General features: G+C 41.7%; 1 protein-coding gene across 5 annotated transcripts; it reads right to left on the bottom strand.

Moving 5' to 3' along the window:
• Positions 1 to 43: 43 nt before the first annotated feature.
• On the bottom strand, positions 44 to 22881 carry ppp2r2d (protein phosphatase 2, regulatory subunit B, delta). 5 transcript variants are annotated; one of them, XM_058405476.1, is made up of 10 exons: positions 22671 to 22881; positions 22282 to 22356; positions 7534 to 7631; positions 7117 to 7282; positions 6878 to 6990; positions 6288 to 6465; positions 5963 to 6127; positions 3414 to 3583; positions 2450 to 2541; positions 44 to 2323 (listed from the first exon to the last, which is right to left on the bottom strand). In XM_058405476.1, the coding sequence occupies exons 1-10, from the start codon at positions 22675 to 22677 to the stop codon at positions 2044 to 2046; spliced, it is 1344 nt and encodes a 447-aa protein (XP_058261459.1). In that variant the 5' UTR covers positions 22678 to 22881; the 3' UTR covers positions 44 to 2043. The 5 variants fall into 5 exon arrangements, with proteins under 5 accessions (XP_058261459.1, XP_058261458.1, XP_058261461.1 ...); XM_058405475.1 differs by lacking the exons at positions 22282 to 22356; positions 22671 to 22881 and adding an exon at positions 9584 to 9650 and having other exon boundaries at positions 44 to 1222; positions 2039 to 2323; XM_058405478.1 differs by lacking the exons at positions 22282 to 22356; positions 22671 to 22881 and adding an exon at positions 11436 to 11457.
• Between the last annotated feature and the right edge of the window lie 2854 nt (positions 22882 to 25735).

Genomic DNA, 25735 nt, shown 5'->3' with positions numbered 1-25735 from the left:
ACACAGGCTAAAAAAAGGAAAAGTGGTGAGCAGCATCCCATACTCAGGTAAACACAATTAAAATTTATTTAACTTTGGTCAAAAATAATCAAACAAGTGTACACTTCCACAATGTTAGCATCATTATTTAACAAGGAACAAGGCCAGACACAGGATGCCCTTTTGACCTGTCTGTGGCTAGAAATTTGGGAACAAATCCACTGTACAACTTTGTACTTGAACCGTCCAAGTTATTCTTTGTGATGTTCGATCACGGGTCTCGACGTTGCCTGGGGAAAAATCAAGCGGCGTGCAAACCGTGACGCTCGTTCTCAGCTACTCCCGAGTCCTGACACGAGCGGGCTAAAGATTTAATGCACAAACATTACGTTTTTTTCCCCCCGCTGCTTACGTCGCATTTGTGCAGAAATACGACGATCAGCAAATCGGCACATGGGCTACTAAATGTTTTATTTACTGGAGAAAAAGCTACTTGTTTTCCTTTTCTTTTTCGAGGCACTAAACTCTGCTTCGATGGACCGAATTCTGTATACAGTATACTTTTAATCCTCATAACAGGTGCGTCATTTAGTGTCCAGGTACGAAGCCACATGTACTGTAGCAGCAAATATATAGGAGGATGGAGTGATTTTAATGTGTCGGGAATGGAAGGGGTGGGAGATATTCCCGGGTAAAGGCGGGGAGTGGTGTTAATGATACCATTTAATATTTATGGTTACTATGGAGAATCATTACGAGATCCCCCTCTATAATCATACAGAGAATTAAGGCTGCAGTGTCCCTTTAAAATGAAAATTAAAAAAAGAGGAAAAAAAGAAAGAGGAAAAAAAAACAAAACAAAAAAACAACCCTTTAGAGTCATATTTGACAAAGCCGGACGTTCGGAGAGCAAACAGCAATACTGACATTTAAAATGGCCGAATGTCCTTCGTTGTACAGTGCAACTGCAGCTTCAAGTAGTCCTATACTGAATATCTCTCTCTAACCAGCTGCTTACTGAAGTCTTTCCACCTGGAGATCAGGATTTTGTCACAATCGAGTTTCATTGTCCAATAAAATTTATATTGAAAAACAGCAAACAACCGATGTGTAAGGAATGAAAAGCAAAAGCTGAAGAAGGAAAAGAAAACAACAAAAACTGATGTGCAGGTGGACGTCACCTTTTAGCAGCTGGCTAGAGATCAGCAGGATGACTTCACATTTCATCACTGGCGCTCCGAATCTACATAACATGCAAACACAGAACATAAGAACCCCCAATACATACCTGCTCATAATGTAAAAAACGCTTTCTCTTTGTATCTTTGTAGTTTTGTTACTTTTATTAAGTGGTTTGCAACCAGATGGTGCAGTTATATAGACAGTCAGTGAGTAGATGTTACTGAAGAAGGAAAACAAACAAACAAACAAAAAAAAAAAAAGAAAAATTTTGTCCACTGACCAAAAGGGAGACCTGTATTAAGTGCTTATAAGATAAAACACCAAGGCCTGTGATTAAGGCCAGGGGGAGGAATGTTGACAAACATCAACAAGCAAAACTGTCATGTAATCTGGAGGCTTCCAGGCGACAGAGACATATGCGCCGTTCTGACTGTGATGGATATGCACTTTCCTCTTGGTGTGCTCCACGATGTGGACTGACGAGTAGAACAAACGAAGGCTCAGACTAGAAGAAGAAAAGAAAAATACACACGCGTGTGACTGCTGAAAAGTCGGTTTTGGCCTCTGTGTTTTGTTATTTCTGCTCTGCAGTGTTGAAGATGAGTGTTGGCCTTCTCCTGGTTTTAAGGTGGGTAGGGGTTTGGGAGGGCGTTTCGTAAAATTTCCCTGTATAAATTCGACGAGTGGGTCAATCTTGCGCTGGGAGGAGCAACAAGGCTGTAGCTTCTCTTACGGATTTTAAGAACTAGACTATGGAAAGTACAAGATTATTTTTGCGCGTCCTCCGTCCTGTGCCGGGGGGCCGGGGAAATATGGTAGGGATATTTATTTCGATTCTCTCCCTCTTTCTCTCTCATTTCCCATCCCCCATACTCACTCTCATTAGTTTATTTTGTCCTGAAATATATACAGATTGTTGGTGGCGGCCACGGCTATGACGTTCTCTTTAGGATGCCAAGCCGTGTGCAGGATCTTCTTGTTGAAGTCCAGGCTGTCCACGCTGATCTCGTCCTTCTTCCTCTTGCCGCCGGTGCACACTCGGCGCGGTTTGAGTATGGCCCGCGGTTTGCTGTTCTCGCGCGACGCCTCCAGTGTGATGTCACGCCGCGTGTTCCTGTCGAACATTCTGAAGAAGTTGTTGTACGAGCCCGTCATGATGGCACTGCGGGAGACAACGGACGCAGGACTCGTTTTCATTAATAACGCTCATCGTGACATGCGTTATGCAAAGGTAAATACGATGCCTATAGGTTCAAGACTCATTACATGCAATAAATCATCTCTGTACCTGTCTGATCCGTTCCAGCAGCACTCGAACTTGTCAAAAATGCAGTCGTTCTCGTACAATGAGCACAGCTTGCTACGTAGGTATTCATGTACCTATAAATACAGTGAACAGGAGGATAAGCATGTTGTGTCACGTAACGCTGATTATAAGCAATTTGAGCTCGTCTAGTAGAAAAAGCGAAGGCTACGCCGTTACGAGATTCACCACACTGGGGTTAAAGGCAGGAAAACATGCACTTCAGAGAAACGACAAAACATTAACAGGAATCTAATCGGCTCACGGCGTTGTTTAAAAATCCTTTACGACAACGTGGAGTGTAAACTTGATGTGGGCGACGTATCTAAAAAGGGACACTTTCAGAATACGTAGGGTTTGCAAACAAATCTCTCAGCTGATATACAGTTATATATTCTTTCACCTTCACAGGGAACGTAACTCTAAAAACGTCATCACTGAAGGCAATCAGTCTTTAAAAACAAAGATTAAACAAAGAAAACAAAAGAACAGGGCCTTGGCAAGCTCCAGATACGTGTAATATCTTTAAAAAAAAAAAAAATTAAAATGGTGTGACTAACAGCATTCAAACAGTGTAAATAAACTGCATTGACAGACTGCTCCGTTGTTACTTTTCTTCCATTTAGCTTTCGTATAATAATCTCTCATCACGTCTCTCGTCTTTAATTGGGCGCCGGCTGACGCTGCTGTACTCGTAATCTAATTAGTTAATTAGCAGGCAACAAAATGACAGATGTTCATAACATGCCAAGATGACTAATAAATGAGAACTGATGATACAAAGGCTTTTGTTGAGTCTGTTGAATCAGTTTATCACTAACTCTGCACCCTGATATTTTACACTGAATAGTGGAAGTAAGAGCAAGTACAACCAAAGCCATGAAAAGATTTTGCACTTTAAGGAACCACAGAATCTCAGAACAAACTCGTGCAGCAAACGGGACAGTACCTGGTAGGTCTCTACTGGCCGGTTCTCCATGTTTAGATCCCACACCTTCACAGAGAGATAGTCCCGGGTCATCATGTATCGACCGCTGTGGCTGAACTTGACGTCAGATATAGAGGAGATGATTTCGGAGAAGAACGATCGGCTGCTTGGGTCTTCAGGTTCTTCAAAAACTGTGATTAGAGCGGGGGAAAAAAGGTTAAATACAGCTGAACTGTAAATTAAAAAAAAAGGAGAAACCTGATGATTGTTTGGAAATGTTTTTATTTGCGTCTGTGAGGAGACACTGACTCAACATCTGTTTACTACCCGTTTTAATTTTAACGTGTACTTCTGCTCGCCGTCGTAGATGAGCAACCAGGAGCGTCAAACCTTCTCTTACTTTAAACGAGGAAATAAATGATCAGACAAGGTTTTGGCTCCATGTACACCAACACAAAGTCACTTTTAGTTCTCTTTGTATGTTCTCTGGCTCTCTACAAGTGGTTAGGAAATGATCAGTAAACATGTACTGGCATGTCTCAATTCCCACACTGCTGTGTGGCGACCGAGTGTTAAATGACTCCTTAAAGTTTTGTGGCAGAAAACCACAGTTGGTTTGTTCTTACATAGAGTACAGTGAAGGCTTTGGCACCGTTAGCAAAGCTTTAGGCCTTACATTTCACACAAACAGGAAACTGTTTCACTTTCAGGCTTGTTGACTTCGCATACTTTTTTTTTTTTTTGGTTGAGATCTGGGGCCCAAATACAAGAAAAAGATCTACCCTAGCTTTAATCTGTATTATAGCACAGATTCTGAATGTTCATCCTGGAGAAACCTCTATCCTGCACATTTTAGTGATTTCCCAGCTTGTTAATGATCCCATTAGCTGAATTAGGTGTGTTGAGAGCAGGAAAAGCACTAAATTGGGCAGGACAGGGGATACACCATGACCAGTTACTGTCAATAATATATCTGCATTGATGACCAAGATTTTATGGCACCCCACTGCAAAATAGGTCATTTAAAAGGTCATTAAATGTTAGTTAAAGGTTATATCTCTTGTACTGTAATTTGGGAGCTTTAACGGCTGTTATACTGGCTGGTTTCTTAGAGCTGGCCCACTGTATGTGAATACCAGGCTGTCAGGTTACATTTGGTTCGTTTAAACTAAAATGTGCTTCATGGTGATGCTGTAACTAAAAACTCTGGCCATTTCAATCTTGGCTTTCTGGGCAGAATAACTGGTGTGCGCAGAATACAGACCATCTTTTCTGAATTAGGTAAAATAATGTACCACCATTTGGAACATGTAGCCATCTTGTGAAGGCAAACATGATGTGTTACAGGACCTTATAATCATTCACTTCCCATAGCCTGCACTTAACATACTGTTACATTACCTTAGCTACATTTTCTTTTCTTATTTCGTCAATTAGGTCACTGTGCAGCCAACACACAGAGCTAGGCACCTACTTCAGATGCTGGGCTAGCTAATGGATTTATGATTAGACTCCTTTCCTTTACAGGCTGGACAATGACACTACTACATTTGTTATGCATCAATAATGCGTCACTTTCCTCCTCCATCTATTATCAATTTTTCTGTCTCTCTCATGTTGGCTTTTATAAATCCTGTATCATTTCTTCACTCTAGCAGCAAAATAATTCCTCATCAGTACACGCCTTCTCAGTGATATGCATGCACCCCCTCCCTCCTCCACACCTAGTAGAGAGTTGACGGTATCTTTTGTCTCAGTGTTTTGCAAGACAACATTAGTCATGTTTGAACAAGGCAGCATATATTCTAGGACAAAGCAGTTGACTCCCTGTTCCTTAAAAACCTGCTAAGTGGTTTTACATTCCCAGTGATGAAATCTGACACAGCTGGCCAGCTTTAACTCTCAACATAACTGGACGAGCAACTGCACAATGTGTCTAGCTGTAGGTTTACAACAAAAGGTCAGGTGGCCTTTTTCCTTTGACGCCCTACATATCCACATGTATTACAGAAATGTTCTCCATCATTATCCAACAGTTTGTTGGGTCTCTCCTCCTTTGGTGGCTTATTCACATTGAATTTAAATTCAATAACTAAGCAGAAATGAAATCAATGCATCGATTCTTCATGTATAAATAAAATATACCTATATTTTCTGGCCATCGCTATACATTTGTAGTGAATCTAAGACTGCAGGAATAAGCGTGTATGAACACAACATATAAAAATCTAGTGATTATGCATCAGACTTGCTGGAGTAAAAAGATCACTTCAAAAACCACTCTAAATGGGTCATGGCTTTTAATGTCCCTCTAAGGACAGACTCTAAAAAGGGGTGGACGGCATCAAAGGACAGATTTTTGTCCTTAAGGATTTTTCATGGAAAGTTTCTCGTTTTCCGTTCCAGAAATAATACTGGGCTTGTTTTAAAACGCGCCCAGAAATTTTTTTGTTTTAAGAAAGAGAAAGAGCAGAAATGACTCCTCCTGTCCCATGAGAATGAAGCGCAACATATCCACTGTCTTCCCTTGAATCCAGTGCATGTTGCCCGCATGTAGAGAAACGACTCACATTTGCTATGTCTATCGCAGAGAGCCGCTGCCCGCATGTCACACAGGCGGATGGTGCCCTTGCTGCTGCTGTAGACGAACACGTTGCACTGGTGAGGGTGGCACTCGGCAGCCGTGATCACCTCCGTCAGCTCCTCCATGTTGGCAGGCTTTATATCTACAATATCTGAAGGAGGGCAGCAGTAAAGGACAACAACGGCAAACAAAGAAAAACATAATGGAGACTCGTGATGAATTTATCACTTCGGTATCACCTTGTCCGTTTCATTAATAAATAAACAAACTCACAATCGAGAATGACATGGCCCACGGTGATAAAAGGATACTAAAACTTCTATCTGTGATTTCTAAGTGCCATAGGTTTATTCTTAGGTCATCTGCAGAAAGGTATGTTTCGTGATCACTATTTACTGAAATGGAGTTGATGTGATATGTGTGTGCGTTTGCAAATATTCTGCGTGGGCTCGCCTCCACCATCAGGTCCATTGGCATCAACACGGGTACCTGTCAGGACACAAAAGGACAATATAAGGACACCACGCTCTATCCAAAGGGGAACATCAGGTACAAAAAGCTCTAACTTCTGGGATATTATATTGACACTAACAAACATCATATTTTTGCTGATTATTTATCATTAGTGACCGATGCTGATGGCTCTAATGATCAGAAAAAAACTACCAAGATGCAAGTCTTGCATTTTTCGGGTTTTATTCTAAACGCTAACAAACAAAATTGCTCAGTTCATATTAGAATAAATAGGAATATTACAGAGTATTTCGCATATCTCAACATTTTTTTTAGCATATCGATCGTGTACGATGTCGATTGTCTGAAAAAATTCTCTGCACTTCTAGACAGACACTGGAAACAGGAAGTCGGGAACGAAGGCTGTGTGTGACGAGGCTCGACTTGCCCTTAGTGCTGTGATTCTGAACGGGTCTCTGACACGCCCGTCTTCATCTTTCAGGTTGTAGCCTTCCGCTCGTTTGTCCCGTTCGCTGATCTTCCACAGCTTGATAGTTTTATCTTTAGAGAGAGAGAGAGAGAAAAAAAAGGGTAGCATAACCAGTTCATTTAAGAAAAAGTCTGAAGCCAGTAAACACATCAGTGCAATAACAGTGAACAAAAATCCATACGGTGAAGGAACTTTACCGTTCGTGGAGAGCAGGAAGTGAGCGGCATTCTGTTGTGGTAACCATCTGATTTTATTGATTTTCTCCTCAATTTCTAAACTTTTCAAATAATCAAATTCAGGTTCATGACTCTGGAAAGTGCTGTACACGTTGTATTCTCCTCTTGAGAGAGGGCGGTTTTTACTCTGAGAACGGAAAAAACACAAAATGAAGTGTTAGGTAATCAAGCTCATTCTAGCAGGGGAGATGCAGCAGCAATTATCACCTAAGACATATGCATTTTCTACTAAATATAGAAATGTAATATCAGCACTTTTTATTTTATTTAAAATAAATACAGCCTAGATACACAGCTTGACAGCAACTGCAGGTAAGAGCACCATTCTTTACTCTGTAAAAACAGTGGGTTCGGGGGATATCTGAGCTCATAGCTTACCTCTTGTTCCCGCTGAAATATGACGACTCTTCCTCCTTTATCTCCTGTAGCTAGCAATTCCCCCGAGTAGTTAAATTCAACTGTTGAGATAATGTCCGCTGCAAAAAAAAAAAAAAAGAGAGAGAGACAAAGAATATTAGTTTTAGTTACACAGTCAGTGAGCAGGATTAAATAATAAAAGTCTGTGGTTTAAAGTCAAGCTTTGACTCAGACTTTCCACTGCTGGCTCTGTAAACCATTCTGTCAACAGACTGAAAAGATAATATTGTTTTCTGGTAAACGTTCTTCACAGCATTCTATATGTAAGCCAAATGAGTCATGTATTACACATTAACCGTCACGGGGAACATGCAACTCTTCAATTGCTTTAAAACTTCACTTTGTGTGTGTGTAAAGTTTTAGACGGACAGGATTCTTTGCCTGTGACCTAGTGAACCAGTATCGATGTATTCATTGAGAGACTTCAAAAGCACTCCTGTAAGTCGCTCTATATAAGGGCATCTGCCAAGTGTTGTGAACGTTTCAATTTCCATATATAAACGTCCCATTTTATTTTTTTCACACTACGTTCTCGATTTTCGTTGATATTACTCCTCTTCCATCCACTCCATCCCGAATTTCCACTATGGGAGATTAATCATCATCATCATCATCATCATCATCATCATCATCATCATCTGAGCGACCAGAACAGAATCATACACAGTTTAAAACGTCTTACCAAACCATCACAATCAATGAAAAAGCCACTAAACCTGGGCATCAAAACAAGGACATGATTAAGACCAGGGATATGTTCAGTCTTATCCAGAAAGGGCCCGTGTGGGTGCAGGTTTTTATTCCAAACAAGCAGGAGCCACATCCGATTCCTCTTGCTTAATCAAGTGATCTTGGCTTTCAGTTGACTCAGGTGTGGCTTCTGCTCGGTTGGAATGAAAACCTGCACCCACACCGGCCCTTCGTGGATAAGATTGGACATCCCCGTGTTAGCCCAACCATAACAGCTGATGACTTAAAATACCTCTTAGTAGGCATGTTTACATGCAGCCATTTCCATCAGTCTGATTAGAGATTCAGAAAGAATAATAATAATAATAATAATAATAATAATAATAATAAGTAAAGGTTTTTTTTTAAAACATAGCATAAACACTTGTGCATTGTGCGAGTGCAGAGCGTCTGTTGTCGGTCACACCACCGCACTGAGGGCTACACAAAAGGGGTTTCTGAATCCGACTAATAAAATAAGAGCGTTTACATTTAATACGCAGTGGATGACATTCAAAACGAAAAAATCTGTATGCACTTTCATATGGCACACACAGAACTGGTTTAAGATAAGATTCTGTCTGTCCTGTTTCGCGTGTAGAGACTCTAGCCAAGTAGCACATGTTCCTGGAGAAAGAATAATCAAGAACAAAAAAATAGCTCATCTTTAGCACCAGTGATGCCACTGTTATCCACAAGTGCTGGAATACGTTCTCAAATTATATACACATACACACACACACACAATTAAAGTGGAAAGGGAAACGATTCTTAATCCTAAACTCAATACCTCCAGTAGACAAGCTGCTACATGCCAGGAATCCACATTCCACTTTACATGTTCATTTAACACTTAGCGCTTACACACGTCGAGTGCATGTATGGGGCGTGCTTTTAACTGAACCCTGGGGTACTTTCGGTCTCTGTATGGTTAGTGAGAAGACAATGATCACAGTTAGATCTGAGAGAGAGAGAGAGAGAGAGAGAGAGAGAGAGACAGACTGACTTAGGGCAGTGCTGTAGATAAGCAAAGAAATCTTTTCCGGACTGAAGAGAAAAGAAAGAACAGCACTACATGTTGTGTACTAATAACATGGTATACAGTTTAGCCTTTTATTTCCATCAGTAATGATGGAATTATAAAACTATTATCTGGTCCAAAGAACAAGCGACGGCTCCAGTGTGCTTCATCAGCAAAGTTAAAGTCTGAACGTCTTAAGTGGGAAATTATAATGGAGACAAATCAGGTATATCTGGTTTGAAGATTAAGCTCAATATCCACCTGAAGTATCGCTGCTTGAGGCGCGTCCCAACTGCTCCATGATGCACGTCATATTATACTCATCACTGCTGAGATACTTAGATGATTCAGGAAATACAGCATATCTGTACTGACAGAACATGCATTATCACTGCGATTGCAGAAATGTTCCAGGCAAATGATCACTCCTGATTTCTGTGGAAGTTCTGACACTTTTTAACTGACACCAGACTGAAGTTCAAGCCTTCCTTGTATTACGTGCGTCAAAAACAAACCTGTACACAATAAGAACGCCATCCTAATGTTATAGCCCTTTCATGACGCTTTTATTACCAAATATTAAAATTAGATGTAGATGCGCTCCTAAATCAGTCTAACAAGATCATCATCTTTTTCACCCCGGAGTGATCAGCTAATAAACAGCCAGCACTCCAGAGGACAGCACCAAAACAGAGGTTATTCTTAACGTGGCACACGGCAGCTACGTGAGGCACTGTTGTTCTCGATCTCGCCAGTGACATTTCGGACATCTGAAGGATTAAAAGGATCTGTTCGACAGAGGTCAGGTCAGAGCTGAAACGGACATCACCAGCACAACAGGGAAAACAAAACAATGAAGAGGAGATGAGGAGGCTATGATAATACACATGTTGGGAAAGGGGGGACAGAAACTGTGTTGCCAACATACCATTATACATCACACCAGTACACCAATTCTGCTGCAGCTACAGACTATAATTCTGCCGTCAAACACAAATCGCTGCCATCAAGATCTGCGAGGGAAAAATATAGTTTTACTGAACATGCGTTAAAAACAAAGTCAAGAAAATGTGTTTGTGATCCCTGGAGTTTCTATAAAGCTAGTCACATTTTTGAGTGAACAACTTCACTACAGAAACGAAAGTGACGTTTATCAACAAACCTCACACTCTCCTAATAACATTACTCCCGAGAGTGAAGAGAGGAAACGGAGTACAGGAAGCAGGAACGCAGTACATGTCGGGCTGGATGAGGTAATCTATTCAGCCATGATGCTCTGATCTGTTTCTACTTACAGAGGCTGTGCTTTATAATTCATGAAAAGTAATGCGAAGTGAAAGATACAGTGAGTCGTCTGAGTGTTTACTTTCACTGAGCATCTTAATTTACATTTCTGCAACGCTGAAAATCAGGTAGAAGCAGCAATCTGTTATTCATCCAATCTGTAGGCACTCATAGAATGCTTTAATGAACATACCATTATATCAACTTATTAGGGATTAATCGAAGCATAACAATTAACAATCATTCAAGAGACATTTATTTCTTCTATTATCTACAATAAGAGCTTTATCTGGTCAGAAGAGGATTTCACCAGGCATGAGGAGGGAAAGCACCCTGGATGGGACATCAAATCACACACCTAGAATAGTCACTCCATCTAACGGCATGTTCTTGAGAGGTAGAACACCACCAAACAACCAGAGGAAACCCTAAGTGGTATGAGGAAAGCATGTCCACACAGAGAATATCCTAAACTCAGACTTGGACCACCTGGTGCCTAGAGTTCCTGCATTAAGCTCTAGCATGATCCTGACCAGGATAAAATGGTTACTGAAGAATAAATGAACCAATAAACAAACCATCAGCCTAGTGCGCTTTCAAATCACCTAAATTTTCCAGTCATTTCCCACGTTCGAATAATACGCGAATAGTAAATAAAGCAGAGTAATAACATTTCCAAGCTAAATCTAATTGAGCATCGGTGCTGAACAATCAGTGAAACCTCGCCGCCTAGAAAAGAAAGACAATCCATCTTCAAAACACTGACTCAGCATAATCACTCACGGTGCGAGTTGTGGCTGAGCGACAAGCAGCAGAATCGCACACATACCCATACTGAAGAACGAGAAGATGCCATTATATATCTGTTGTACCTGCGGCTTGTCTTGCAAAACTGTGACGAGACGCTTCACAAAACAACGCCGCTGCTCCGGACAGCCCCGAGAGCGGCTGAAGATTGATCTAATGGAGCTGTGGTCACTCCTCAATGAGAATGTTTAATCTGATGACTAAGCAAATTAACAAAGCGGCGTAGTCATTAACCAACCCAAATCCCTCCTCTTGTGCCACTTCAGCACTTTTCTCAGAATCGAGGAGGACGGAAAAAAAAGAAAAAGTGCACGGCTCAAGATATTACTCGCCTGATACGGCACTGCAACACAAAAACACCACCACCACCAGTGAAGGTGACCACAATGCTGAGGCAAAGACAAATGCAGACTAATTTCAGCTCTACCTCGACTGAGTGTTGCATTGCATCACTCATCCCTGCATGGAGATAAAATTAGCGCTCCAACATTAGATCATTCTTTGGCACCCCAGAAGACGGAGAAAAACACCACTGTTCAAACACAGACTGAGCCGGACGCTGCTAGGAGGACGTGGGAGTAGCATGAGAAAGCAATACGTACCCATGGTGGAGCACATCGGGTGGCCATGATAGCTGCTTTTAAGGCTGCAGATCTCAGCAGAGCATTAGGGTTTAAGATTTACATGCCTGGGAGAAGGAGCTAGAACACTAGCTTGGGTGTAAAGAGAGCGCTAGAGGAGAGATGCTCAGCCATGTTGGACAGGTAAGAGTGTGTGAGAGAGAGAGAGAGAGACTAGAGGAAACCCCGCACGAAGCAGCGACAGCCTCATGTTTTGATCCTTACAGAGAGCTGCAGCAGTGTAGTACAGTGAAAGAGACGGAGCAGCATACGGATTTTCACATCGTTCCAGCTCCATGAACCTTATTATGGTTTAGCTCACATTACTGTAATGAAATAAATACTGCCATGTCGTTGGCTTTGTGTCAAGGAAACAAAAATTGACATCAGAGCATTATAGAGAGCCTCCCGTATCATTCCACGCCATCAGCTCCTGTGGGCTGAGCATATGAGATTTGTTTACACAACACATCCTTGGCTTTCAAAAAGATATTATGGATTGTTAAGGATGAAATGAATATCTGGAATTAGACACGTTACACACAGTCTTTCAGGCCATGTCTTAGTCAAGAGAGCTGGACGGGGATTAGTTATAATTTCCAAAGCCACTGTACTTAAAACCAGTTCTATCAAATGATCATTTCTGCCATGGCATGCACCACATTTTTATTCACTGAGAACTGTTTTAAAGCCTATTTGGTCTGGAGGAGTTTTCCATGGGGAGGATGGTTAATGTAATTATTACTGAAGCACCTCAGGGATTTTAGTCCCATCCCATTCAGGCATGCCGGCCATTTTTACTGACAAACTACTGGCAAGACGACGCTTTAACTTCTGTGAAAGGACACGGAGAAAAGTTCTATTATATCCTGTGGGAAAAGAGGTTTTGTAGCTTTATTATACAGACACTCAAAGCACAATTTTATCTAACCAGGCTATCGTCTACCTACCAAACTATTGGCAGAGTTAAAAAAAATAAAATAAAAAATAAACATTTAGGTGACAAATATAATGGAAATGTCAAAGAAAAGCTACCTTTACAGGGTTTCAGTCAAGTTATTGAGTTTCTAGCATGGGCACTGTGTGCTCGGCGTCAAGGATGATGGCTGCTCTACTGTCTTCACTCCCAGTCGCTCAATATTTCTATCGAGTTAATTGTACAGCGTTTAGAAAAGTTTAAGTCTACAAACATACACCAGTCAGCCAGAACATTATGAGCACTGACAGGTGAAGTGAGTAACACTGACGATCTCCTCATCATGGCACCTGTTAGTGGGTGGGATATATTAGGCAGCAAGTGAACATTTTGTCCTCAAAGTTGACGTGTTAGAAGCAGGAAAAATGGGCAAGCGTAAGGATTTGAGCGAGTTTGACGAAGGGCCAAATTGTGATGGCTAGACGACTGGATCAGAGCATCTCCAAAACTGCAGCTCTTGTGGGGTGTTCCCGGTCTGCAGTGGTCAGTATCTTTCAAAAGTGGTTCAAGGAAGGAATGGGGTGAACCGGCGACAAGGTCTTCAACTATGCCCGAATTAAGCCCAAGACAACAGTGATGTACTGTGTTCTTAATTACTGGCACCCTCCTATTCTGCATACTGGTTTTCAAGAGCTGATTTCCTGCAGCGTTCGGCATATCTCTACACCGTTCTCACAGCCCTGAGCACACTGCAGGTCTATATACGCTCTCCATTTTTGAAGAAAGTTGAGAGCAAAAATATTCGCCTCGGGGGAGATGGATCGTCTTGCGTGCACTAAAAATTCAAGCCGCAGTCTTTTGAAGAACGATTCACGAGTAGACGAGCACTATTTTAAAGTGAGGTTTGTTGTTTGTAATGATTTTGCACCGAGTCGAACACTTCAGAAGGCAATAGAAACTATTCAATATCTCATAAGGAAACAAGAGAACGTTTAAAACACTACTGAACCCCATGCTGCTGGTTTGGTAAACGAAGACACACACACTTATTGATCTAACCTGCAAGAGAACAAACCCTACATGAAAGACAGGAAGCCAAAAAATGCTGGGAAAACCTCCTGGATAAAGTCAGGCAGGAAGCCAGCAGAAACTTCTGCTGTTTTTCCAGGCATGAGAAAGAAAAGCATGCGGTCTGAACGCTGGACATCATTAAAACAGTTGCAATAAGTGAATAAAGAGCAATTGTCAGATGAGACGTCATAACTAAAACTCTACTAAACCATACTCCTATTTTTGTACATCACAAAACAGAGACACATTACACATCATAAACATTTACCACAATATTGACGTCTGAAGCAAATGATCTAGTGAACGAGAAGAAACAAACCGGTATTAAAAAGCAAACGGACATTAAATGACCATGAACACAGTATTTTTTGAGCGAGTTAAACAGCTTGATTTGTTTCTGAAACAGCCAATAGCGTTTCGAGATATGTGCACACCCCACCGAATCTAAACACTCAACAGTGGCTTAGCAAACAAGCCAAGAGCTCTTGTTTGACAAAATTCCAGTATGTTTTCTGCTCTGTAGGATTTCCCACTGACTGTTGTGACTTGGTTTCCTAGAGCAGAGGTCTCCAGACACCACACCTCAGACTGGTACTGCTCCACAGCAGGGAGTGGGAAAACACTGTTTAACTCCAAATAAAGCTACCTACAGAAGACAAATACATTATACGACATACACTATACAGCCAAAAGTATTCAGACACCAAATTACAACTGTGTATGCCTTTACTGTTACAATAAGCTCCAAAAAAGGCTATCCATTAGATTGTGGAGCTTAGATGTGGAGATCTGTGTTCATTCAGACAAGAGCATGAGGAGGTCTGGGCTGCAGTCAGTGTTCCAGTTTATCCCAAAGGTATTCAATGGAGGTCAGGTCAGGCCTCTGTGCAGGACAAGAGTTCTTCCAGTCGAACACCATGTCTTCATGGATCTCGCTTTGTGCACAGGGATACCATCATGTGGGAATAGGTTCAGGCTTCTTGGTTCCACTGAAGGGAAATTGTAAAGCTACAGCATAGTCATTCTGTGCTTCCTGCGTTGTGGCAACAAGCAGCACATGGGAATTAAATAACATTCCTTATTTATACAACTTTCCTCCACTTATTTAAGCAAACCTTCGACACACTACACCTAAAGCACACTTTTGCTTCAATTTTCATTTCTTTTGTAAGCAATCAAATATTTTGCAGCAGCACAGACACCATGCAGACTCTTTACTCCTAATCTGCTCTTAATTAATCCATCAGCTCAAATAACAGTAAAGAAAACACCTGACTAATCAGATAAACAATCATTTGGCACGTAACCAAATCTTACATGGTATTAAAACACAATCTGTTGTTCCTGTGTCTGAGCTTTAAGTAATCGACATTACAGAGTTTCAAAAGAGAGAAGCAACAACATTTCACCCATGCAAAGAGTAACATGCAAACACGTAAACACATGAAATTTCACACAGAGATCACAATCAAAAACAAGCCGCAGAGAGCAGATACTACGAGCACAAAAACAGAAAAATAAAAAGATGCCTAATTAAAAAAAAAAAAAAATTACATCTCTGCATACTTAAGAGTCAAAATTAAACTGGCCTTCAGGCAAAGCCTTGTCTGGGTTCTCTGGTGTCCTGTCACAGTCCAAAATCATGCATGTAGGCACACTGGCTATACTAAATTGCCCCCTAGGTGTGAATGAGCGTTGGAATGCAGCACTGTGATGGACGGGTTTCCCACCAGACAGAGCCGATCAGAACTGGCAACTTCCTTTGGTGCAAGCGACAATGATAGTTGGTGACTAGAGATGTGGGTGACAAAGTTCAGAAAAGAGCAATCTAAAAATCCATGGACTTGATACAGCAACTACCATTGGGAGTGAAGATAGTTAAAAGGTGCTTTTTGGTTACATGTACTCTCTTACAATATGACACCTATATACACTGGTAAAGTTTATATACAAATGCCAGAATGTTTTATTTTAGAGACAAGAAATCTGATAAACGCCACCCAGTGATAAACAATTACTAAGCCAACCAGCTGACAAAAAGCCTACTGATGACTCTAGTACATCGACTTGCAACTCGCAGTCATAAAATTGTTTAATCTTTGCGTATTACTGGCTTTCGTCTCACTCCTTTGGGTGAGCGTTTACATCCCAGCGTCCTCACTGTCTCTTGTGCATCGTCTCACAGTTGTACACAACGCATGCGCTGAGCTTTTCTTTGCCCAAACAATATCCAACACACACAACATACAAAAGTTCCACTGAAATGCCTATAAAGGCATCTACTGCTTTCTGGACACACTCTTAAAGCTCAAACAGTGAACTGGTGCCACTTGAACCCATCACCCTACAGAAAATAGACGATTCAGGAACTATTAAACAAAGGCCACATTGTGAAGCAAAAGTGTTAATCAATCCTACCTTCACTTAAAAAAAACAAAAACATTCAGTATGCAGGCACAATTATCGAATAATCAAATTAATGATTACTGAAAAGAGTCATAAAGCAAAAACAAAGGTTGAAATCCACAGAGCTCTCTGTTGGACAACAGTGTAGTGTAGAAGACTTTATAGACGTGGGTCACATCACAATACTATCAAAATATTTCTACAATACATATTCGGGATTGCATTAAAAATGTGGACATTTTTATTTTACAAGTTTAAACTTTCACATTGGTTGCTTCCAATGACCGTTTGCCATAGTCTTCTATGCATCATAAAAAAATGTTTTAAAAAAATGTCAATAATTAAAATACGGGGCAAATTCTGACAGCGCAACCATCACTTAGAGCATCATTGTACATTGGAATAATATATAAAAACTAAAATACGGCCAAAGGAACAGATGTTATGCATTAAAAATAAATAAAAAATAAAACAATCCCAATTTAGGGGGGGGGTAAAATAATAAAGCCACACTAAACTTGGAACTGTGAAAATCCCTTATAAAAAAAAGCAGCATCATTTCCTGCTCTTAGTCATGACTGCTTTTTCCTGCCACCATTCACACAATCGAGTGTGTGTTTTTTCTTTCCACTCTGCAATGTGTCTCACACACACACACACACCTGCGTGAAAGAATGTGTGCTATAAACGGGTACGCTTTTCATTAGGTCTTCATGGTAGGGCAGTACTCAGAACTCTTACAGACTTTACATGAATTAAATGCTGGAGGTTCAGCTACAGATGAGGAAAACTCACAGGCTGCCATTTAATAATCCTGGGTGATTGACATTTAAAATTCTGAACACACTGTGCAAAATATACAGATCGGCTTGCATCCGATATCCCAGAAGGCAATGCAGTGGGTTAGTAACTAAAAGTACACTAGATTGCCAAAAAAGTTATGGGACATACATCTTTACATGCACATGAATGTAACATGGAGTTGGCCCGCCTTTTGCAGCTGTAACAGCTTCAACTCTTCTGGGAAGGCTTTCCACAAGGTTTAGGAATGTGTTAATGGGAATTTTTGACCATTTCTCTAGAAGTGCATTTGTGAGGTCAGGCACTGATGTTGCATTAGAAGGCCTGGCTCGCAGTCTCCGCTCTAATTCATCCCAAAGGTGTTCTATGGGGTTAAGGTCAGGACTCTGAAGTTCCTCCACACTAAACTCGCTCATCCATGTCCTTATGGACCTTGCTTTGTGCACTAGTGTGCAGTCATGTTGGAACAGGAAGGGGTCATCCCCAAACTGTTCCCACAAAGTTGGGAGCATGAAATTGTCCAAAATGTCTTGGTATGCTGAAGCATTAAAAGTTCCTTTCACTGGAACCAAGGGGCCAAGCCCAACCCCTGAATTGAATGATTTGGAGGGGTGTCCCAAAACTTTTAGCAATATAGTTTAGTAGTCTCAAACCTTGAGGCCCCCCCCAGGGGTCCATCAAGCGTAGTCGCATGATCTACTTATTTTTTTTATTAAAAATATCCACCAAATTCAACAATTATCAAAGTATTATAATGTTATAAACCTAGATGGTCAGTAAAATGGTTTCACCTAAACTAAACCAAATACAGTTCATTTTTGAGTCCAACTTATTTAATAAAACTAGGAAAAGCTAATTGTGTACACATGAACATAAACGTTATCACTGAAGATGTTTAGATGCTCTTTGGTGGCAATACATAAGTAGATATTTGCATAATTTGTCTAATATTTTAATAAAACAGCTCATGTGAATGAATCAATCTATGCCTCTGTTATACAATGAGTGACTTTTTCTTCACTGGACCGCAAGACGACTGCGAACCTCTGACCTGGTGGACTGAGAGCAGCAGGGAAATACACAAAATCCAAATTTAATTCCAAATGAGTCAACCATCAGGCAAGTCACACCCAGGTCTGCACCCCGGTTAGTGCAGTAATAGTGGGAGCAGATAGACATCTGGAACCTAAACTCAACCCTAAGCAGTCCCTCCAGGATTTCCCCGATTTTGTGATCACAGCAATTAATGAAACAGTGCAATATTCAGAAATTGCAGATTTGGGCCAAGACACATTGTGTTGGAATGAGCATTCAGCCAAAACTAGTGGTGAAACGGATCACAAAAATCACGGTTCGGGTCACATTATGGTTTTTGACTCACAGATGGGATCATTTTTCGGATCAGCCAAAAAAGGGGAGGAGACAAATTTAATTTGCTTTCCATTTATTACAAGAACATTAAAGCAAGGAACTTTTGGGTTTTAATAAAAAATAACCTAGCGCTCCAACGTCATATGTGGAATTCCATCTTGTTGTGACGTGTATGAGCTTGTGGGCTAGTAGCTGTAGCATTTCTTGCTTGGTCTTAAGCACATGAGCTGCTGTTGCATTTCTGTGGAAGAGGGAAACCACCTTACTGATCCACCCAAGGAGGCGATCCATCTGGTTCACTGAGATTCTCCTTTGGCATGCTAAATTTATCACATGTGCAAAGCAAGATATCTGGTGCCCCAGTCCAGCATCTGTCACTGCATTTACTTGATTTCTGGCATTATATGTGGTGACTGGGATATTGCTACATGCGTTGTGCCTCTTTAAATTCCACTCTGCTAGTGCTTCTATCAGTACCTGTGCTATAGATTTGTGCTTGTGTGACTCTAGTAGAGGGGGCGTGTCTGTAGCACAGGACTTCACATCTCCCACTCCGCTGTGACGTAGTGAACAGTCACGGTTATGTAGCTTTCCGTAGACCTTAATGTCCACTCATCTGTGGTGATCGTAATAGAGGATGCATCTGATAAGTCTGACAATTTGTTTTGTTTTCCTGTTCGTAAAGTTCTTCATACTGAAGTGGGAGCGTGAAGGTATTCCGTAGCATGGCTCAAGCACTTTTAATATGTTTTTAAATCCTTTGTTTTCCACAACAGAGTATGGCCTCATGTCTGCCACGATAAACAACCCGATAGATTTGGTAATTGCTTTAGCCCGCTCTGATTCTGGTGTAAAGGGCTGCTTAAATGCAGTGTGGGCAGCTGTTGCTGTGGTTTGCATCCTGACAGCACACCAGGGTGAAGGGTCGCTTCAGATGCGTGGCCATGCTCGATGTATTGCCGACACCATACGGCTTTCTCATGCCACAGTGCCTACACACTGTAACCGTTTTGTACACCACCCTTCTTCACGTCGTCATTATATTTTACGGGGAAGCCAAAATGCTCCCATAGATGCGATCTGAATGATGCGGGAGGCTTTTCGAGTTCTTCTGCTCCACCGCTAGCCATTGTTGTTGACTGATTAACATGCGCCGTTCACGTGAACACGACTGCTCCGGGTAATTAATTACTTAAAAAGCAATATCAGCAGAATAATGTCTTTCACTCTGTGATCGCTAAAAATGTAAGATTAATCCATAAGTTTATAAAATGAGCAATTAATCCGCGGGTCAGGTGCACGCCGAACCGTGGGCCGTGATCCGCATGGATCACGGATCAACTGCGTTCCGTCGCACCCATAGCCAAAACCCTTTTCGATTCCCATGTGTCCGTATGCGAGTACAGCGATCATAGAAAATAATTAAATGAAAGAAGAACCCTGTGCTACTCGCAAATTTTGGGGAAAATAAAAGTCGCTGCAAATAATGAATGAATGAATGCAGGTCCCTACTCGAGTCAGGGCACATTTTATAGAACACATTCAGCAAGTTGTATAAACTTAAAATTGCACCAATTGTATACACCCTTTTAATTACAGCTTGTCTTGTAATGTTAGAGTTAACCACTGGGCAATGAACTTGGAATGATGTTATATGGACTGGTTGGACAAGTCGAACTGGTTTAGTCTGAATATCCATTTAACACCAGCGGCAGCTTGTACATCCTTACTTATGGTAAGCACACGACTCTCTTAGACCTCACTGAACCGCTCACACTACATCCCTCATCACCTGCAATCAATTGTTCAGCCTGACATCCTGATGAACGCGCTACACGAGAGTCCGGGAACGAGGCTCACACACTGTACACCTTTCACCTAGAGAGAGATCCTCACTGATGCCCCGATAAGCTCAGTCAAGTGATACCGACATTCTGACACCATTTTCACACAAAAAAGGAAAAACAAAAACAAAGGAAGGATGAGTTAAGAGGATGAAGTGAGGCTTGTCTGTCCTGCAAAGAGAACTGCAGGTATATAGTGTAAAGAAACACAGCTATTTTTATACTGTGAGCCACCAAAAATCCCTTTTTTTGTTTTTTTTATTTATAGACATGACCAATAATTTCTGTCTAGTCACAGCAACATTACTGTGCATACATTATTCCCCTCACACTCATACATGGAGGATGAACTAAATTCAGACAGCTGCTGGCCATGACAACAAATCAATTGATTTAAACCATTTGCCCTATTTGCACAGGATTCAATTTGCATACGATCCTGGTTTTTTTTTCCTATTTTATTTCCATCTGGATCGGCCATGTCGGGCTCTTTCCTCCGCCCTCCTCGTGAGAAAATAACAGCACCGTTTGTCAACAAACTCAGTGGTCAACTGATTATTTTAATCCTGTCAGGATGCACATAGCCATGATTTTCTACACAGATGACACCTTGCATTGTGAAAAGAAAGAGCACAACAAAGATTTAGACCCTTTTGCTAGATCAATGACCCTTCCTCGAGCCAGGATCCCTTCTCTACTTCAATACCTGACATGACTGCTTGGAAACCTATGCATGATCATAAGAGTGTGTCAAATCCAATAGAAATGCTTTCCTACAGTCGTTATTTCATTGCTGTCCACATGTGAGAGTTTTACCACTGAATGTGTGTGTGTGTGTAAAAAATGATCACAGACGCCTCGCTGATCAACTAATTCAAGCCGAACAAGGCGGTCATCTGTTTTTCACTGCTTAACCACAGGCTTGCACAAATTCCACCCTCTCTGACGAGAAAAACCTCCAGCCATTTTTGTCATAACCAAAAGGATGCTTGGAAAGAGGAAGTGTGTGCAGGAAGATATGCAGCTAAAAACAAACTGCCCAGACAAACAGTGTTTTGCTTCTACTGTAGTGTAAGACCCATCTACAGAGGAGCAGGACATATCATTTATATGTAATGCTCCTTTGTAGATGGGTGGTAGCTCAAGTGGTTCATTGAACAGAAGACTGGGGTTCAAGCCCACTGTTGGGCCCCTAACCCACCCTGCTCCAGGGGCACTGCCTCGTGGCTGACCCTGTGCTCTGACCCCAACCTTCTAAGGATGGGATATGCGAGGAAGGAAGTTCACTGTGCAGTAATGTATATGTGACGGACACAACCATAATTTAATTGGACAATCACTAGTCTCGTACAGGATGACTCATCAATTTTTTATTTTATTTAATTCCATTTTCTTGGAGTGTCAATTTACAACATTAAAAATGACCTCTCCAAGACATTTCTGCTTCTTTTCCCTAAGTGTATCAGATATTCCCTTCATAGACTGGTGTATGGAACACTACATACAGACAAATCTCAGAAAAACACCAATTTTGATTGAAGGGGCAGATTGAACAGATGAGAGTCAAGTCCCAAATGGCTCTCATCGAGGGCACTTACACGCCAAGTGCACAGAACAACGACTTCTCCACACGATCTAGCAGGCCAAAGGATGAACAAGAAGGCATTTTGGGATGTGTTTTGGCGGAACGTTACGGAGTGATGTTCCCTTTGCTAGGTCAACCTGACACGCTAATGCTAATGCTAACCCAGCCCATGCTAAGGCGGCGAGAGCTAGCGTGCTAGCATTAGTTAGCCGACATTATGTTTTATATACTTTTAAGTCTGGGCGCGCTTTTACCTTCAGCCACGTCTTCATCCACGGCTCCTTTCACCTGCGAGAAACACCACTGGAAGTCGTTCCCTCCGCCGACCCCTGCAAAGATACACACACACACACACACACACACACACACACACACACACAACATTGCAGTCAACTGCATACAAATAAAGCCAAGTAAAGGGGGAGAAAACAAGCGCTTAGGATAAACTTCCCTTTCTAAAATGGCGACTTCTTTGTAACGTGAGGCTTTTTTTTAAAAAAAAGTAACGCGGCTACACAGTTCATTAAGACAGCTAGCTCTCATGCTAACCGGTTAGCCTTAGCGGGGTAAAAGTGTAGGCCGCGGTGCTGGACAGAGTCGCCCCCCTCCCCTTCCCTTCCCCTGTCTTCCCATCCTGCCTCACCTGCCATCGCTTCGTTTCTCCGGAGAATCTGGCGTCGAGCTCGCTTACTCCGAGTCCTAGCGTGTTATGCTGCAGCTGAGCCACAGCGCGGGTCGATCGTAACAAGAGTGGGTTCGACGCGAGAACCGGAGCGAGCAGAATTACCCCCGTGATTTTTATTTCTGGCCAAGATGGCGCACATCGCCAGTCGTCGACATGATGCCGTGACGTCACTTAATAGGCGCTCCTCGAAAGGCGTTAGAGAGGGACCGGGCGGCGCTGGGAACTGCGCAGAAAAACAAAAAAACAAAAACAAAAAAAGATAGCGCATACTCGCCGGAGGTGCGGGGTCTCGGCGAATAGATGTGAAGAACGGTCTGCGTAAACGAAACGCACCCGAGATCCGTGCTACTGAGAGAACATACTCCATGCGTCTCTTTTGCGCAGTTTCTTGGATGGTGGAAGCCTCCGTGTGTGTGTGTGTGTGTGTGTGTGTGTGTGTGTGTGTGTGTACCGTGGGCGCTGAAGTTTAGACACCCTTAAGATAAACATACAGACAATGAAACTTTTTTTTAAATTGTATACAATACAACACTTTCAATGGGTTTTACCTTTTTTACCTTTTCAATGGGTTTTATCTATTTCTTGATAGATAGATAGATAGATAGATAGATAGATAGATAGATAGATAGATAGATAGATCAGGCATAACATTATGAGCAGTGAGAGGTGAAGTGAATAACATTGATGATCTCATCATGGCACCTGTTAGTGGGTGGGATATATTAAGCAGCAGGTGAACATTTTGTCCTCAAAGTTGATGTGTTAGAAGCAGGAAAAATGGACAAGCGTAAGGATTTGAGTGAGTTTGACAAGGACCAAATTGTGATGGCTAGACGACTGGATCAGGGCATATCCAAAACTGCAGCTCTTGTGGGGTGTTCCCGGTCTGAAGTGGTCAGTATCTATCAAAAGTGGTCCAAGGAAGGAACAGTGGTGAACCAGCGACAGGGTCATGGACGGCCAAGGCTCATTGATGCACGTGAAGGCTGCCCCATGTGATCCGATCCAACAGATGAGCTACTGTTGCTCAGATTACTGAAAAAGTTAATGCTGGTTCTGATAGAAAGGTGTCAGAATACACAGTGCATGATGGATCAGGGCAGTGTATGCAGCAAAAAGGGGACCAACACAATATTAGGCAGGTGGTCATAATGTTATGCCTGATATACATACATATACATATACACACAGAAATATAAGACTAGGAAGAAAAAAGAAAACCTTAAATATAGAATACAATAAGTTAAGTTAAATGCATTAGTGCAGATATGAAACACTGTTGTGGATTTAACCGCATTTACATCAGTATTTACATCACAGTACACATGTGCAAACTGGCAGTAGATAATGAATATGAAGAACCTTAAGAGTCTAGAATATAATGATGTTAAGTAGTGCAGTGTGAGATCACCTGTCACTCACAGGTGAACTATTGTACAATGTTATTGCGAATGGTAAGAATGACCCGTAAAGTTTTCTGTGACAGCGAATCTGGGCGAGTCTTTTAGAGAATGAGCTCCGCTGACTCTGTAGTGTATTGTAGAGTGGGTGAGACGGGTTGTCTATGATGGAGAGCAGTTTGTTCACTGACCTCCTATTCCTCACTGACTTAAATGTCTCCAGTTAATGACAAGCAACAAAAACCCCATCCATCCATTTATCCATCCATCCATCCATCCATCCCTCCATCCATCCCTCCCTCCATCCATCCATCCATCCCTCCATCCATCCCTCCCTCCATCCCTCTATCCATCCCTCCATCCATCCATCCATCCCTCCATCCATCCACCCCTCCCTCCATCCATCCATCCATCCATCCATCCATCCATCCATCCCTCCATCCACCCCTCCCTCCATCCATCCCTCCATCCATCCCTTCCTCCCTCCCTCCCTCCCTCCCTCCATCCATCCATCCATCCATCCATCCATTCGTTCAATCAACTTCAGTATGTGCTTTATCCCAATCAGAACTGTGGTGGATCCAAAGCCTATCCCCAAAACACAAAGGAGTGATGTGGAACACATCCTGGAATGGCTTTGACGCCAGTCCATCAGTGGACACCATGCACACACACGTTCACACAATCAGTCACACCTAGGAGCAATTTAGTTGTGTTTGTTAGGTGATTGGAGGGAACTGAAGACCCCTGGAGGGATCCCACAGAAACATGGGCAGAACATGCAAAATTGCTCCTAGACAGAATTTAGGACCAAATTGGAGACCCTGGAGCTGTGAGGCAGCAATGCTACCTGCTGTGTCATTGTGCTGAGCTGGAAAAAGTGAATAATATCTGTTTAAATATCTGTTTTCCTGTTTTCCCTTTCTTCGATTGTGATATAAATATTCTCTTATACCCTGTATGCTCGGTCACCTGCATTTAAATCTGTGTGTGTACACTCATACAGTTCAGTTTTTTTATTATGTTGTCTTCACACTTACTTTCTTACCCACTTACTTACACACACACAACACTTAATATTGGACAAAATGTAAATGAGAGAATGGACCCGGGTTAGTGGCAGGTTAAAGACATCACGATGTTTTGCTTGGCTAATTATAACCGGCTTTTAACACTGATTCATCGGTATAAATGATAACTGAATTCCAAATGGCTCCATCTGGGACACAGAGTGGACTAGAGTGAAGAAGTCATTAACAAACCATTTGGGATTCAGCCAAGAATAAATCAGGTACAGTTTACAGGCTAGAAGTGTTATGTTGGTCTTGTTGAAATTTCTGCTTAAAAAATGGGAGTATAATAGTGAATTGAGGGTTGAAAAAGAGACCAAAGTTCTTGTGTAACATGTGAGATATACTCCAACCAGAGGAACTACAGATAGAAATAGATAGATTGTAAATATTTATTATTTTATTGTAGTGGCTATTGGACTGAATGAAATGGAAGTACTTTTTAGTTTATTATTTTAGAAATAATTCTAATTGTAGCATGTTAGAATTAGAAATTACCTATAACTATACCTATAACAACTATACCTATAACAAAGGACAAACCTTTATATGC

Source organism: Hemibagrus wyckioides, linkage group LG13 (genome assembly GCF_019097595.1).
Source record: "Hemibagrus wyckioides isolate EC202008001 linkage group LG13, SWU_Hwy_1.0, whole genome shotgun sequence".
NCBI classification, from domain to species: domain Eukaryota; kingdom Metazoa; phylum Chordata; class Actinopteri; order Siluriformes; family Bagridae; genus Hemibagrus; species Hemibagrus wyckioides.
The sequence above is the reverse complement of the archived record's forward strand: the minus strand, read 5'-3'. Positions and strand labels throughout refer to the sequence as shown.